This window comes from Monodelphis domestica, chromosome 6, assembly GCF_027887165.1.
Source record: "Monodelphis domestica isolate mMonDom1 chromosome 6, mMonDom1.pri, whole genome shotgun sequence".
Lineage (NCBI taxonomy): Eukaryota > Metazoa > Chordata > Mammalia > Didelphimorphia > Didelphidae > Monodelphis > Monodelphis domestica.
In genome coordinates this window covers 9,022,169-9,039,648 of record NC_077232.1, presented here as the reverse complement: position 1 = coordinate 9,039,648, position 17,480 = coordinate 9,022,169, and the positions used below count along the sequence as shown (strand labels likewise).

The 17,480-nt window shown below is 43.5% G+C and overlaps 1 protein-coding gene across 1 annotated transcript; it reads left to right on the top strand.

Moving 5' to 3' along the window:
• Positions 1-1,340: 1,340 nt before the first annotated feature.
• On the top strand, positions 1,341-17,230 carry LOC130454949 (solute carrier family 22 member 12-like). Its single transcript, XM_056801488.1, has 5 exons — positions 1,341-1,580; positions 4,615-4,832; positions 5,491-5,599; positions 6,494-6,700; positions 15,248-17,230. The coding sequence occupies exons 2-5, from the start codon at positions 4,643-4,645 to the stop codon at positions 15,312-15,314; spliced, it is 573 nt and encodes a 190-aa protein (XP_056657466.1). The 5' UTR covers positions 1,341-1,580; positions 4,615-4,642; the 3' UTR covers positions 15,315-17,230.
• The last annotated feature ends 250 nt before the right edge of the window (positions 17,231-17,480 follow it).

Genomic DNA, 17,480 nt, shown 5'->3' with positions numbered 1-17,480 from the left:
AATGGTAAGGATTAGGTAAAGGACGTTAAGTGACTTGACCAGGGGCCACACAATTAGGAAGTGTTTGGGGTCAGATTTAAACCCAGGACCTCCCATCTGTAGGCCTGGCTCTCAATCCACTGAACCACCCAGCTGCCCCCTTGGTCATCTTTTTCAGTTCTTTAGAGAAACTCTCTTCCATGGAGCTATGTTTTTCTAATCTTTTATTGATATGTATTACTATATTGAGGGCTGTTATATTTAGATATAATACATTTTAAAATTCTAATTTATTCTTTTGTGAATGTCATTTCTCTTTTGAACCATTTGGGAATTTCTTGATCCTTCATTTTCTTTTGGGATTCAATAGGATTCTGTGTTTCATCAGGCATTAGTTCACTTTCTTTTGTCTGGTAGTTTTGTTAAAAGTGCTTTGTAATCTACATGAGCATTTAGTACTCATCTTTCCTTAGTTTTAGGATCCTTTCTTTTGATTTATGTATTTGCCCTCTGGATTTTTTCCATAAACCCTTATCTTTCATCTTACAATCAATCTGTGTATTGGTTTCAAGGCAGAAGAATAGTAAGGGCTGGGCAATGGGGGTTAAGTGACTTGCACAGGGTCATACAGCTAGGAAGTGTCCGAGATGAGATTCGAACCCAAGACCTCTAGTCTCCAGGCCTGGATCCTATGCACTGAACCACCCCACTGCCCCTCTGCTCTGGATTATTATTAAGATTTTTTTCCTCTTGAATTCTTAGGCAATTCAGCCTTTCTCCCTTGTATTTCTCTGTCCTTCACTTTCTGCCTTTTCATCCTTGGTTGGTAGGTATACCCTGGGAGACTTGGTGGCATAATTGCCTCATCTCCTCTTATGTTGCCCTTTCTATCATTGGATAACTTGGTCAACTGCTCTAAGTCACCTGGGGTAGGAGAAAAATGGACACTAAATGACTTTCAATCCCGTTTCCTTTAAGCCTGGCGAGGTCACTCGTGTTTTCCGCCTGCTCCAATTGCTCCCTTGGCTCTTGTCCTTTCCTTCTCTGCAGCATTTAGAGATCCCAGTATAGGCTCCAGCTCCAAAGTCCGTCTGGCATCTCTGCCAGGAGTGTGGAAGCTGACCGGCCTGCTGAATGGTTTAAGGATTGACCTTCTCCCATCTGAATTCCCAAGTGTTTCCCTTGTATTCTCTCTTTCCTTATCCGGAGAAACCAATATTTGCTTCCTCTGGTGGCTAATTCTGGGGAATGAATGGAGCCTGGGGACTGTCCCTCCTCCCAGGAGGGCTGACTTGAAATTCTGTCCAGTTTGCATTTTCAAGAATACTCAGGGTGGCTCACCAGCAGTCCCAAAGCTCCCCCCGATGACCTTCATCCACGAGCCACCATTTTATCACGTTTCTACGTTCCTCAGGCAACTGCTTTATACTCTGCTCTTGCGGTGCTGGTAGGGCTGACTCTTTCCCTTTCCCCTGTCTCTCATAGGTCTTAAGAGGCCATCTACAGGGAGACCCCTCCACTGACAAGTCTCATAGCACAGTATTTGACTTGTTCCGGACCCCCATACTAAGGAGGATCGTTCTCTGTGTGTCCTTTGTGTGGTAGGTCCTTCCCATCTCATTTAGCAAAAGATGGCGTCTTGGAAAGAATAGGATTATGGGATAAAGGATTTGAGCTGGAAGAGATCTTAGGAGTCACCTAGAGCAACTCCTCATTTTACAAGTGGGGAAACTGAGGCACAGAGTGTTGAAGCCACTTGTCCAAGATCACACAGCTAGGACATCTCAGAGCTGGTATTTGAACCCAGAATGTGGTGTGGTGGCGAGTGGTAGGTTTGGCATAGGAAGAACTAGGTTCAAAGAATGGCTTTACTACTTACTACCACCATGACTTTAGGCAAAGGGCTCATTTTCCTCATCTGGTTCTTCCATCTCTAAATTATGATCTTGTCAGTCAATGCTGCCCTCGATGCCACACCAGAAATTTGTCCAATCTGTGCTACAATAACTGAGGCAGAGCTCTGAGCAATAGCTCTTTATCAGAGGTCCTGGCCCCCTCCAACAAATAGGATCCTGGTCTGATACTGTACCCTCCAGGGCCCAGCGCCATCTTGATACGCCCAGGTAGCAGGGTGCTATTTCATTGGCCGATTCCAGACCCTTGGTACACCCCCAACAACAAGGTGGCTGAGTGAGGATGCTGGGTGTGGGTCCGTCCCCTTGTCCAGGCAGCCTAGAGTGGGTCACTGGAAGGATGGGGTACAGGGAGGAGGAGGGGCTCTTCTAGACCTTGGGGCCTTTGGTGGAGGCTTGTGACATTTCTGGCGAGGGCGAAGGATTCCTGGCCACTTAGAACATTTGCTGTGAGTTTAATATGAGAGGAAAGAACCTTTCCACGATAGCCGAGGCCACCTCCTCCGACTGCATTAGACTTTAAGAGGAGTCGATGATCCTTTGGAGAAATAGCTAGGAGTTACTCATTAGTCCTATGGAATCATTCAGCTGGAAAATCCTAACAAGATCATGGATCTGGGATGGGCAGGGGCTTACTAAATGGGGAGGGGCCAATGATTGCTCTCAGACCTCTTCTAATAATGAAGATTCCTGCCCTGCTGCTCTCTGGCCCTGAGGTTGGCACTCCCAAGCCTGAGAAATAACTTGGCATATTTATCTGGGACCATGAGGTTCCTCTCAGGGGGCTGTGAGCTCCTTGAGGGCAGGGGCAGCTTTGTTTGTGCCTTGGTCTCTCCAGTGCCCATCGCAGGGGCTGGCATACAGTAGGGATTAATAAATACGTGGGTCGCATTGACTAAAAATCAGTCCTTTCAGAGATTGCTCCTCCTCAGTTACCCACCTTGGGGAGCAAGACAGAAAATGGAAAAACAAGAATCTTTAATGGGGGAGGAATGATGGTGGCTGTGGCATAGGGAGGCAGTGTAGTACGAGGGATGTATCCTGGCCCAGGAAATTTGGAGACGGGGTTCTAGCCCTGGTTTTGATGCCAGCAGCCGTATGACCTATTTTCCTACTCATTGGGTACTATGCATTTATTAAGCACCATGTGCCAGGCACTGTGCCAAGCTCTGGTGCTACAAAAAAGGCAAAAGACAGTCCCTGCCCTCAAAGAGCTTACGGTCTAATGAGGCAACATGCAAACCGATCTATACAAAGCAAGCTAGAGACCAGATAAATGGGGAAGTCATTGACAGAGGGACAGGGAATCCTCAGGGATTTTAGCTGAGACTTAAAGGAATCCAGGGCGGTCTGCAGGCAGAGTGGAGGAGGGAGAGCCTGTCCCGGCATGGGGGCAGCCAGAGACAATGCCTGGAGCTGAGAGATGGAGGGTCTTGTTGGTGGAACAACCAGGAGGCTGGTCAGGCTCACTGACCGAAGAGGACACGTAGAGGAATAAGGTGTAAAGGTAGGAGAAGGGCTACCTTATGAAGGGCTTGGAATGCCACAGTGTTTTGTACTTGGTTGTTGAGGCCACGGGGAGCCACTGGAGTTTGTGGAGTGAGGGACGTGACGCCGTCAGACGTGGGCTTTAGAGAAATCACCTCAGTGGCTGAATGGAGGATGGATGGGAGTGGGGAGAGGCTTGAGGCAGGCTACTGTAGTGATCAAGATGAGAGCATTTATTAATCACCTGCTGTGTATCAGGTTTTGTGCTACAGGTTGGAGGTGCCGAGGCAAAGTTCCTGCCTTCTATCATCTGTGAAATAAGGGACTTCCTTCCAGCTTTGATAGGCACTGGTTCAACCCTGATTCTGGACGGCAGGAAATCCAAGTCACTGCCAGAAGGGCTCTGGGTTTTGGAGGGTTTTGAGGAGAGGACCTAAATAGCTTGTTTTAGAGAGGACGAAGCAGAGGGAGATATGGGAATCTTCCAGTTGGAAGGGACCTCTGAGGCACTGAGTCTGACCCACACCTACCACAATATTCTCCTCAACATTCCTAATGAGGGCTCAGCCAGCTCTACTTGAATCCCTCCAGTGATGGGGAACTCTCCATCTTTCAAAGCCATTGTGGCTCTCCCTTGAATCCCTCCAATGATGGGGAACTCTCCATCTTTCAAAACCATTGTGGCTCTCCCAATATCACACAGATCGTAAGACAATGGAGCCATGTTTCAAACGTCCATCTTCCAGCTCCAAACCCAGAATTCCATCCATTGTGCCATCTTCCAGGGGGTCATCTGAGGTGAGATACATTGACTTTCTTAGGAGGAGTGTCTTGTTCTTCTTCCAGATAAAAAGAAACAAGCAAGGGCCAGGTAGGTGGCTCAGTAGATGGAGAACCAGGACCAGAGATGGCAGGTCCTGGGTTCAAATCTCACCTCAGATGCTTCCTAGCTGGGTGACCCTGGTCAAGTCACCTAACCCTCATTGCCTAGCCCTGACCACTATTTGCCTTGGAACCAATACACAGTTTTGACTCCAAGACAGAAGGTGAGGGCTTGTTTTTTAAAAAGAGACTGATGAGCCCAATGTTTGTGTTGCTCAAAGAATAGCAGTTCTTTAGCAGCTCGGCTGCTGACTCCCTCTGGACACTCTCCTGGCGATCCAGTAGGACCGCCTGGTGTCCAGGGCAGCCGGGGAGGAGGCAGTAACTGCCTCGCTAATGATGCCCTCTGCAGGTTCTCTGAATCCTTTGCGTACTTCGGCATGGCGATGGACCTGCAGAATCTGGACACCAACATCTACCTGCTGTCGACGCTCTTCGGAGCAGTGGACATCCCGGCCAAGATCGCTGCCTACCTCATGCTGCGCTATAGTGGTGGCCGGAACAGGAGCCTGGTGACCTTTCAGGTTCTGGCTGGACTCTCCATTCTGGCCAGTGTGTTCGTACCAGCAGGTGAGGGCTCATCCCCAACGGGAATGGGCTGGTCCCTTGGGCCTGGGGGGGGGCTGGGTCCTGAGGGGCCCTGGGGAGGGTCGTCCATGACTTGTTCTCCATGTCCCTGGGAGCCTCCCCTCTCTCAGGAGGGTGGAGTTGGCCAATGGCCCTCCCCTTCCAGAGCACGTCTTAGAGCCAGAAGGGCTCCTCTTATTTTACACAGAAGGAGACTGAGTCCCAGAAGTCACCCAAGTAAAGCCTGGTCATCCGATCTGACTCCAGACCCTGTATTCTCTCTTTTAAACCCCTTACTTTCTCTCTTAGAGTCAATACTGTGTATTGGTTCCAAGGAAGGCAAATGGTAAGGCCTAGGCAATGGGGGTTAAGTGTCTTGCTCAGGGTCATGAAGCGAAGAAGGTTTTGAGGGCAGATTTGAACCCAGGACACGAGACAGTGTGGCACAGGAGTCAGAGGCCTCTGATGTTCCTTCTAGATAGCAGAGCTGGGATTTGAACCCAGGACCCAGGACCTCCATCATTCTCCCTGGTTTGTGGGGTCCTTCCCTTTAGTAGCCTTTTCCTCAGTAGCCAGGGAGCGAGTGTTCCTCACAAAGGAGGAGCTCCATGGAGCGGAGGAGGACAGTCCAGCTGACCCTCTCTGTTCCTTCTCTCTCTAGCCAGGCAGAGCCTGAGGGTCACTTTTGTCGTGTTTGCTGCTGGCTGTCTGAGCGCTGGGATTACCTGCATCTTTGCCTATGGCATGGAGCTGTACCCCACAGTGCTAAGGTAGGACCTGAGCTTTGGCGAGCCTAAGGGACTGTCCCATAGGCACATCCAACTCAACGTGCCCCCAAGAGAACTCATTCTCTTCCCCTTCAAACCTTTCTTCCTTCTGAACTTGGCCCCACCGACCTTGCCGTCACCCTCAGTGCCATCCTCGACTTCTCTCTCTAGCCGAGCCCATGGCTCTAGTAAGTTGTCGAAGCTTCTCTCCACTCATTCAGTCACACCTGGACTGTCACTGTAGCTTCCTCATTGTACCTCAAGTCTCTCCCTCCTCTGATCTATCTTCCACTCAGCTGTCAAAGTAATTTTCCTAGATCACACCACTCTTCTGCTCAACAAACTTCACTGGCTCCCTATTACTTGTTGATCAAATAGAGCGTCCTCCTCTGTTTGCCCCTGAAAGCTATTTGGGATCCCTCCGGATATTCTGTGATCCAGATACCCTGGTCTGTTTTCTACACCATGGGGTTGGTTTTTTCCTTCATGTGGGGCAATTTTCCTCCCAACTTGGGACTCTTAGAATCCCTGGCTTCCTTTGAGCCTCAGAGGGAGGACTATGCCACCTGCCTCAGGCCTCCCATATGCCAGAGTCTTCCTCTCTATAGTTACCTTCCATCTGCTCTGAATGGAACTTGCTTTAGGGATGGGCTCCACCTATTAGAGTGGGAGCTCCTGGTTGACCCACAGGAAGCACTTAAAAAAGCCTGTGAGTTGGCTGATGGACAGCCCTTTGAGTCTTTGAAGGCTGCTCTCCCAGAGGGTGAGAGGATCTGGGCACCTCATTGCCTCACCTCCGCCTCCTGGCTCAGCTCTTTTTCCTTTTTGGTGGGGACAGTGACGGTGTCGTCATCTCTGGGATTACTGCACTTCCTTTGACCGTTTCTCTCCTGGCAGGATGACAGCGACGGGTACCGACCAAGTGGCAGCTCGACTGGGCTGTATCCTGGGCCCTGTTTTTAAGATTACAGGCCAGTCCTTTTCTTCTCTGCCTTATATTATCTATGGAGCTTCCCTGCTCATTTCCGGTGTGGCCGTTTTTCTCCTTCTTCCTGAAACCCAGAACGTGCCGTTGCCAGACACCATCCAGGATGTGGAGAATAAGTGAGTGCCAAAGGCAGGGACTCCACCAATTAGGGCTTTATCCAGGATGAAGGCAGCAAGAACCTTGGGATCTGGCCTTCCCCCATGCCCCAACTCCCTTAAACAAACAACTCAAGTGGGTTCTGCCCTGCTTAGGATCTGATGAAAGCTCATAAGACCTTTGATCTGAAGCCTGAAGGTCTCTCAGTGGTGCCCTGGTCCATCCCTCTCAATTTTCAGAGGAGGAAACTAAAGCCTAAAGAAAGAGGGGAGACAACTTGTTGAAGGCAGAGCCAGAACAAGGGTGGTATCACTAGGGCTTTACCCCAGGGGGAAAGAGTTGTCCAAATATCTTGCCCAAGAAGATTCTGGGAGTACTTGGATGTCTCTTGGGACATAGATAGAAAGAAGTTAGATCCGGGGTTGGTGGATGATGAGTGGTGAGAATAGCCACAGGCAACCATTCTAGCTTCATCTTTTAAAGTTGGTGGGGGAAGGGGAGAGGCTGGCAGGAGAGGGTGATGAGGGCATAGACTATCTGCTGCTCATACTTCAAGCCACCTTGGGGCAGTTGCAGGGATGACTTAAGTCCCTGTTCCCCTTGGCTGAGATTGTTGGGATGCCCTCCCTGGGATGGATGATCTGAGGACCAAAGTGTACCCAGGAAGGACTGTGACTGTGAAAATGTGGGTGAAAATGACTGTGAATTGCCAAAATGGTAAAAATAATTTTAGTGTCTTGATTTTATATCAAAAATAAGTGGTTGCCATGGGAAAAATTCCCAAATATGAAACACCCAAGTCAGCTGGGTTTTATGGAGATTTTAATTAATATGAATGAAGGAATTAAGGGAAGGGAGAGAGAGTAAGATGAAATAGTAGGAAAAGGCCTAGGGCCTAGGCCAAATGGCCTAGGCCTTTCTCTTTAAGAGAGAAAACCAAGACAGTCTTTATCCACTCACCACAAGATTTGGTCCCAAGCAAAACTCCAACTAAGTTCAGAGGCCCAGCTACTCCAACTAGTCCAAGATCCAACTCCCCCTAAGTTGAGAGAGCCAGCTCCTTTTAAAGAGAAATTTCTCTTATGTCACCTTCCCTAAATTTTCACATCTACCAATCACAGTAGACATTGTGCACAGGACTGACCATTCTTAATTCACATCTTCTTTTGTTAATCACCTTCCCTAAGTAGACTAAAACTTCACACCTCTTGCTAAGCTTGCCCTTTGTAAGTTGCTTGACCTTTTAGTGATTAATTTAACAGGTATAGGTACTTAGCACCCTTTTGTATTAGATCTAAAAATAGACCTAGCTTAAGGTTTTGGCCTCACTATAAGTATGAGTTAGGGACTTTTTCATTGTTCCATCAGGAGTTTACAACTTTATTTTCCCCTAAGGCATTTTAAGTATGGGTGGAGTAATGTTAAAGTTCCCAATACATTCCTGATCAAGTACCTCCATTGTTTAAATGGGGAATAGCCTTAACCAAATGTTCTAAGGTACAGTCTGAGAAGTTTTAAGATTCACAATCCCCCCTGGTGATCATTGGGAGACTAGTCTCCCCATTGATCATTTAACATAATCATCTTGTAGTCCTAAACGCACTTCTAACTACAGATTTATACAATATTCAATTTTCTAAGAAGAAATTACAGTAGTTAGGGAGGAATAGAAAAGAAAGAAAGCAAAACCAATGTTTTGCTAGGTGCATTGACAGAAAGCCAAATTAGGGGGCAATCCCCATGGCATAAAAGTGTACATTTACAATAAATGTTCAATCAAACTTCAGTTCCATCAACCACACCCAAAGTTCATTCTTGGTCTTCTTGCTGTAGTGTAGGGTTTCTGGCATCTTTCTGCAACAATTCATACTCTGGATTTAGGAGTTAGCAAGCTTCTTCCTTGAAGATCTTTTCTCGAACAAAATCAAAATCTTGGAGTTTTATAAAAATACAATCTCAAACAAAAAATAAAAAATCTTGCATTTTAAATTAAAATACAACCCCCCCTGAAGTAGGTGTTAAAAAAACATCCAGTTCAGCTCAGGATGTAATGTTGAGTTAAGGGGGTGTATGAGTCAATTATCAAAAGAAGAGAAAAAACACAAAAAACATAAGAGAAAAAAATTCAAAATAGGCCTTTATATAGGTCCAATTTAAAGTAATTTTTATCCCACAAGTCTGTAGGACAGAATGCAGTAATATTTCACTTACCCATTTGCAGCCAAGACTACAGGAAGTTACCATAATATAAGAAGGAAAGGAACTAGAATTTTGTTTTGCTAGGGAAGTGTCATTCCCTGGTCTGATTTTTTGTCATTCTCAGGGATATAGGAAGCCAGCATGATAGTCAAACTTTGTACTTGGATGAGTACTTCACAAAGAATGTAGATACAAGGAAGTCCTATGACTTAACATATGTCAAGCGTCACAACCTTGAGTCTCACACTAATTTCAACTCCTTCCATATTGGTGTAGAAGGTCATCAATCCCACCTGTATTGGTTTCATTTTGACCTGTGTGCCCTTTTTGGCACTTTTCAGGTTAAGTCTGTGCTCCTTGTTTTTATCCCATTTTCTGGAACCAGACACAAACATTAATCACAGTCCCATAACATTTTATCAATAAATGGCAAGTTCCCATAGTTTAAAGCTTTTGGGTATGCATAGATATTAAAGCAAGAATATATATATATATATATATATATATATATATAACTTCTATTACTGCAGAAAAAGAATTAATTATATGTACCTTTAGTACAAGAAATGAGAAAAAAAGGAAAAATCAAGTATTCTAATCAAAATAAAAGAAAAGCAATAATAAAAATAAGGGAAAAAATCAGTAATTCAATGTGTTCTCGAAAAACAGCATCCACTTGTCTATGGATTATTATTTCCAATGCATGTGATAGGGTACAGTCAATCAGTCTCAACAGAAGATGCTCTCTTCACATGTGAGCAATGAATCCGAGAGTCCTTCTCTCCAACCTTTATAGATGTTGGAGTAGTTAACAATATTTGGAATGGTCCTTCCCAGGAAGGCTGGGTTGCTCCAGTATGCTTGAAATTCTTAATATACACTTTATCTCCTGGGTTCAGGTCATGAAGAGAAAAATCTAGTGCTCCAGCTTGTACTGCAGCTCCAGATTCATGAAGTTCACGTAGTTTGTGCTGTAATTCCTGTATATAGGAAGCAATAGTAGTATCTCCCCCTAATAGTGATGTATATGCAGGGGGGAAAGGTTTAGCCTGTATAGGCGGATGTCCAAAAAGCATCTCAAATGGTGAGATGTGTAGGTCTCCTCTAGGCCTGATTCTAAGATAAAATAGTGCCAGAGGGAGAATTTCAGGCCATTTTAAATGTGTCTCAGTGCATAATTTGCCAATCATAGTTTTAAGTTCTTTGTTCATCCTCTCCACTTGGCCTGAGCTCTGGGGATGGTATGGAACATGGAATTTGGGAGTTATCCCCAAGCAAGAATATATCTGATTTAAGACAGAATCAGTAAAATGACTTCCTCTATCTGAATCAATACGTGCTGGCTGGCCAAAGCGAGGAATAATTTCTTTTAAAAGTACCTTAGCAACAAAATCCGCTGTGGCTTGGGTTGCAGGAAATGCTTCCGGCCATCTGGTTAGTTGATCTACCATGTCTAGACAAAATTTATAATGTCCAGCCTTTGGCATTGTTATGAAATCTATCTGTAGATGTTCAAAAGGTGTGTAAGCCAGAGGACTCCCACCAAAAGCTTTGCCACAAAATGCATGTTGGTTATATGCTTGGCAGGTAGAGCAGGATGAACACACTTTAGAGGCTATAGTAGTTATACCAGGGGCTATCCATACTCTCTTAACAGAGTCCATGATGCCCTGGGTGCCAAAGTGACCATTTTAATGAATAGATTGGCAAATTTGGTGATAGAAACTTCTAGGGAGCAGAGGTTTTCCTTCAGATGACACCCATACTCCATTAATCTGTTTTGCTTTGAATTTTTGTTTCCATTTTTTCACTTCCTTTTCATTATAGGAAAGCGATAAATTTAAGTCATCAGTGGTTGTTAATGTTAAAATTAATTCAGGCCCTTCTTTGGCTCCTAGCTTTGCAGTGGTATCTGCTCAATCATTTCCTCTAGAGACAGGGTCAGTGCCACCTGTATGGGCAGAGCAATGAACTACAGCTAGGACTTCAGGCAGCTGGAGAGAAGAAAGAACTTCATTAATAATTTCTGCATTAGCTATAGATTTTCCAGCTGAGGTTAAAAATTCTCTCTGGAGCCATAGCATTCCGACTGAGTGACAAATGCCAAAAGCATATCTAGAATCTGTATAAATTGTTGCCTTTTTACCCTTGGCAATTATACAAACATGCTTCAGAGCTATGAGTTCTGCTCCTTGAGTGCTAATGTTAGAGGGCAGCAAAGCTGACCACTCAGTGACAAATTCTGAGACTAAGGCAGCTCCAGTGTAACTTATGCCATCCCTTATAAAAAAGGAACCATCAGCAAATAAGATCAGATCTGCATTGTCTAAGGGAGTGTCCAAGAGATTATCTGGAGGCTTTTCTGCCATGGACAATAGTGTTTCACAATTGTGTAATGGTTCTCCTGAATGAGGTAAATCTGGAAGCAAGGTGGCAGGGTTAAGGGTTATACAGCATTTCAAGGTAATGTTTTCTCTATTTAACAAGGTTATTTCATATCTTGTAATTTGCTGATCTGAGAATGCCTGTGTTCTATGCCTTAGCAATAATGCTTCTACCTCATGTGGTTACATAATTGTTAATGGGCATCCCAATACTAGATCAACAGTTTTTTTTCACTAGTAAGGCTGTAGCAGCTACTCCTCTAAGACATGGTGGTGCTACTGATGCTACTGTGTCCAGCTGGGCAGAATAAGAAGCAATTGGGTGCTCAGAAGGTCCCAAAGTCTGAGTTAAAACACCTGAAGCCACTCCTTTTCACTCATGTACAAAGTAAATGGCTTGTTGTAATCTGGGATGCCTAGAGCAGGGGCAGACAGGATAGCCTGTTTTAGATCTGTTAGAGTTGAACAGGTTTCTGGCTCTAATTTAAGGGGTTCAGGGACAGAATCCCTTGTTAGTGCTATAAAGGGTCCAGTAACTTCCCCATAGCAAGGAATCCATTGTCTACAAAACCCTGTTACTCCCAAAATTGCTCTCAACTGTTTCTTAGTGGTAGGAGCCCTTAAATTTTGAATATTCTCAATTTGTTTGGGAGAAATAAAGTGGGCACCCACAGTCAGGATGAACCCCAAATATTCTACTTCAGGGAGGCACCACCGAATCTTATCCTTCGAGATCTTATGCCCTCTTTTGTGCAATTCCAAAAGAAGGTGTTTACTATCTTCCTGACATGTTTCTGCATCTGTTGAAGCCAAGAGTAGATCATCTACGTATTTGGTTAATTTGCTGTTTTTAAATTTTATATTATCTGTATCTTGGCTCAAAATTTGCACAAATAAGCTTGGGCTGTCTATGAAACCTTGTGGCAAACGACTCCAGGAGTATTCCGTCTCTGTCAGGTGAAAGCAAAGATATGCCTGGAGTCCTCATGTATGGGTATGGAAAAGAAGGCTGAGCACAAGTCTACTACTGTAAAGTATGTAGCTGTGCTAGGAATAGAAGAAATAATAGTATTGATATTGGAAACTACGGAGTGTCTCTTTATAACATGATTGATCACAGCCCTCAAATCATGTAAGAATCTATAGAGATGTTTGCCATCAGGCCCCCTTTTTGGTTTTTTAATGGGAAGGATGGGCGTGTTGTATTCAGATTTACAAGGGAAAATTATTCCTTGTTCAATTAATGAGTTTATTATTGGGGTAATGCCCTCCATTGCCTCCTTGGAGAGAGGATACTGAGGAATACAAGGAGGTGGGCTGGATTTAGTTTTTATTTGAACAGGAACAGCTGATTTAAGTAAGCCTACATCAATAGAAGATGTGGCCCAAAAAGACTCCGGTATATTTGTAGGTATTTCAAAGGTGGGAGGCTCTTTTGCCTCCTGGCTCTCTGAGTGAAGTACAGGGAGTAAATTTAAAGATTCCTCCGATACTTCCAATGTTAAGGAACCATCTGGGGAGCAAGTTATTGTGGCTCTGAATTTGAACAGAAGGTCCCTCCCCAGCAAATTTAAAGGGGAGTCAGGCATCAAAAAGAAGGAATGTTGTACCTCTAGGGGTCCTACAGACACCATTCTAGGGGGAAGTTTTTTAACTCTTTGGGGTATTCCTGATACTCCCACTACACTTTGTGAGTCAATGGAATAACAATTTAAATCAGGTACATTCTTTAATACAGACCTGGTAGCTCCAGTGTCTAAAAGACAATCATAATAGGTGTTACCCACCTTTAAGGTAACATGGGGTTCATTAGTATGGGGAGGGCAGTAGATAGGGACAACGAGTAGTGGGACATCAGGGTCCGGAAAATCAAAGGTTGTATCCTCTGATTCTTGTGCCCCAGGCCCCCCCGCCCGGACACCTTCATTATGTTTGGGACATTCCTTAGGCACCCCCCTGAAGGGCACCCCTTTGAGGGGCATTAGCACCTCGAGTATTTTTTGGATGAGCACCATTTCGTATATATATTGTTGTTGGGTATTATCATTTTCTTCATTTGGAGCACTGTCATTATTTTCCCAATTCCTATTTCTATAATATTGGTTTCTAAAGTTTTTATTTCTATAGTCATTATAGTTATTTTTATAATCATGGTTTCTATGATTATTATCACCATTTCTATAGTTATTATTTCTAAACTTGTTATTAAACTGTGTATCCCTTCCAATAGTCTTGAGAAAAGTCTACATTCTATTATTATGTTGCCCTTCTTCCCATAGAAGTGGCAGGTTACTGATTTATCTATGGTTTCTCCCTTATTTTTTAATTGTCTCTTTTTTTTTCTTTGGTGTTTTTACTCCCACAGTTTTTCCTCTGAATGTGGGTAGTGTTCTTTCTCATAGATCCCTCCAAGTTGTTCTGGATCACTGCATTGCCACTAATGGAGAAGTCCATTACATTTGATTGTACCACAGTGTATCAATCTCTGTGTATAAAGTTCTCCTGGTTCTGCTCCTTTCACTCTAGATCAATTCCTGGAGGTCATTCCACTTCACATGGAATCCCTCTGCTTTATTATTCCTTTGAGCACAATAGTATTCCATCACCAACAGATACCACAATGTGTTCAGCGATTCCCCAATTGATGGGCATCCCCTCATTTTCCAATTTTTTGCCACCACAAAGAGCACAGCTATGAATATTCTTGTACAAGTCTTTTTCCTTATTATCTCTTTGGAGTACAAACCCAGTAGTTCTATGGCTGGATCAAAGGGCAGACAGTCTTTTAGCTCCCTTTAGGCATAGTTCCAAATTGCCCTCCAGAATGGTTGGATCAGTTCACAACTCCACCAGCAATGCATTAATGTCCCAACTTTGCCACATCCCCTCCAGCATTCACTACTTTCCTCTGCTGTCATGTTAGCCAATCTGCTAGGTGTGAGGTGATACCTCAGGGTTGTTTTGATTTGCATCTCTCTGATTATAAGAGATTTAGAACACTTTTTCATATGCTTATTAATAGTTTTGATTTCTTTATCTGAGAACTGCCTGTTCATGTCCCTTGCCCATTTATCAATTGGGGGTGGCTTGATTTTTTGTACAATTGATTTAGCCCTTTACAAATTTGAGTAATTAGACCTTTGTCAGAGGTTTTTGTTATGAAGATTGTTTCTCAGTTTGTTGTTTCCCTTCTGATTTTGGTTTCGTTGGTTTTGTTTGTACAGAAACTTTTTAATTTGATGTAGTCAAAATTACTGATTTTACATTTTGTGATTCTTTCTAGCTCTTGCTTGGTTTTAAAATCTTTCCCTTCCCAAAGGTCTGACATGTATACTATTCTGTGTTCGCCTAATTTTCTTATAGTTTCAGAAGGTCTATCTCTTCATGTAAGATGGGGTGAAGCTGGAGAGAAAGGCAGAAACTGAGTAATGTGAAATAAGGATAAGGAAAACTTAGCACTCAATGAACTCAATATTTTTAGTGAAATGTGAGACAAGTTTCTCAGCTAAGAGAACGGAGGGTAGGGTAGCTGTGGGAAGTTTGAGGAAGGACAAAAAGACCAAAAGCCTAGACCATATCTTTGATTGAATGTGGAGTGGAGTCTACATACCACTGCCATCATCATGGTTACTGTCCATCTATCTGGGAGATTCAGAAGACATGCAGCCCTTCGTTTTTCATTTGGTGACCTCCATCTGTCAAGTGTTGTCTGGTTTGAAGTGTTCTGGGTCCTTATGGTCAAGGTCCTACCACCACTACCATTTCTGTGACTAGCTCCTTTGAACTGTGTGGGGCAAGGATTAGAATTTGCTTCTGGATGCCTATAAATAAGATGATCACTGTATAATTTTTTTCTTTGGCTTCCACAGTTCCCTTTAGTTTATCCTCACAGCCCAAAGAAACATTATATACATATGTATGTAGATATGTGTGTGTTTGTATGTATATATGCTTATATGTATGTATGTTCACTTTTTTCATGAGCATCTGGAAAAAGTCAAGACATGGAAGGAGACAAGAGAGGATCATTGTGAAATCAACACAGTTTTGATTGTTCTCATACCCTAGAAGGAGATGTACTCATACCTGGAGGAGTCCTTGGACACTTATCTAAGATTATATCACTGCAATATTTCCATGAATTGAAGGTGATGGGGTGATCCCATGGGACTAAGACTTCACTATAGAGAGTTTTTTCTGCCCAGTGTTTCTTCCTTCAAATCTACCTCTGTGCATCTTTCTGTAGAACCTCCTCAGAAGGAACAAGGCTTTTCATTGACCTGACCAATGGCCATCTCCCTTATTTCTCTCTAAACTCTGCTTGTGCCTCTGCTCTTCCCCATCTTTCCACTTGATTGAGTCTTCCTTCCTTCCTTCCTTCCTTCCTTCCTTCCTTCCTTCCTTCCTTCCTTCCTTCCTTCCCATGATCCTTCCTTCCTTCCCATGATCCTTCCTTCCTTCCTTCCTTCCCATGATCCTTCCTTCTAATCTAATACACTCCTCTGCTCCAGGTCTTTTTAAAATTTTTATTTAGTTCTTTATTATTGTTTGTTCATGTTTACCTTTCTATGTTTCTCTTACTACCTGTGTTTGGATTTCAAAATCCCTGCACAGCTCAGGTCTTTTCATCAGGAATGCTTGAAAGTCCTCCATTTCATTAACGATCCACTTTCCCCTCTGCAGGATTACACTTAGTTTTCTGGATGAGTTATTCTTGGCTAAAACAATCTATGAGTGTGAGGCAGTTAGCGTAATCAATTCTGTATGGATGATTTTTAAGTCTTGGTCCCAAGGCCATGAATCAGACCTCTTTAAGAAGGATCAAATCTGTATATTCTGCTTGACAGAAAGACTAGAAGACACAGCGATGGCTAAATAAAACTCTAAAGGAGCCATCAAGATTTTCACTCCCCTACATGCACCTCAAAGCTTTCCAAAATCTGGTCAGTTACTCAAACAGCTGAGCAGCCAACCTCTCCTTGTCTTTCTTGAGGACATTATGTCTCTGCTGCATTTGTAGGCAGTTAATTCAAGCTATAAAATTAGTTGAGGAGTCAGGGATATAGACACAACATTGCTGTCCTATGGAAGTGCTCTTTTTAGTAAGTAGGACATAAAATGTTTGATCTGTGGGATGCGCAGGAGTATGAGGAGGAGGAGGAGGAGGAGGAGGAGGATTTCCCTGCCACATCTACAAACCCAACTGTTGATCACATTTAAATTTCTGGCATTCGATGAGTGAAAACAACAATATTTTTTCAGTTCAAAATCCCAAGTTCACTAATGACATTTTCTCCGGGAAACTTCAGGATTAAAACAGCTTAAAGATTTTATTCTTTGCCAAGAACTTATAGTGTGAGATCACTGGACAACAACTTCATGATGGAGTTTCACTGCCAGATCTTTGGTGAATTGTAGGGAACCTCCGCTTTGGAACACCCATGAAGACTCACTGGTCTTCCATTCCTTACTGCAAGGAAAATGACTGTGGTGGCCCCAAACCCTTCAGGTTGGCTGCAAATGCTCCAAACTTTACACTTGCAGTCCCATGTTAAATCCAGAGCAACTTCACTAGGAAATCCCGTCTCGGTCCAGTTTTCCTTCCTACTAAGAAGTCCAGGTTCCCAAACTCACACTGACTTGATCCATACGTCTCCTTCTGCGAAATCATAAACTATTTCTTTTCTCTCAAATCTTGGGCAGACAAGAAAAAGTCTCTTTTCTTGGTGATTTGCTTGATCTTTCTTCCCTTGACTGACTGGGGAAGGGAAAAAGAAGATGGCTGCTCAGATTCAGAAAATTCCTGTTCTTTTAAGATGAATTCCCTCTTATTGGACTGGGAATCTCTCCGAAGAATGATATGTACGTACATGTATATACACACACATACAGAAACAAACTATATGAAAACCTCTCAAACCTATATCAGCATTTATTAATTATTAAATTGTACAAAACAATATAATAGTCAACTTTCTTGGGGGGGTCCATTTTTTGGAAATTTTTATTTATTTAATTAATTTAGAATATTTTTCCATGGTTCCAAGATTCATGTTCTTCCCTCCCCTCCCCATCACCCTCCCAAGGCCAAACCACAATTCCACTGGGTTTTGCGTGTGTCATTGATCAAGACCTATTTCCATATTATTGATATTTGCACTAGGGTGATCATTTAGAATCTATATCTTGAGGGGATCCATTACGATTGTGGACTCTA

Coding starts and splice junctions, on each gene's coding strand:
- LOC130454949 (XM_056801488.1), top strand. CDS start 4,643: ATGGCGATGGACCTGCAGAATCTGGACACCAACATCTACCTGCTGTCG. Junction 4,833..5,490: donor CAGTGTGTTCGTACCAGCAG/GTGAGGGCTCAT, acceptor TTCTCTCTCTAG/CCAGGCAGAGCCTGAGGGTC. Junction 6,701..15,247: donor ATCCAGGATGTGGAGAATAA/GTGAGTGCCAAA, acceptor TTTTTTCATGAG/CATCTGGAAAAAGTCAAGAC.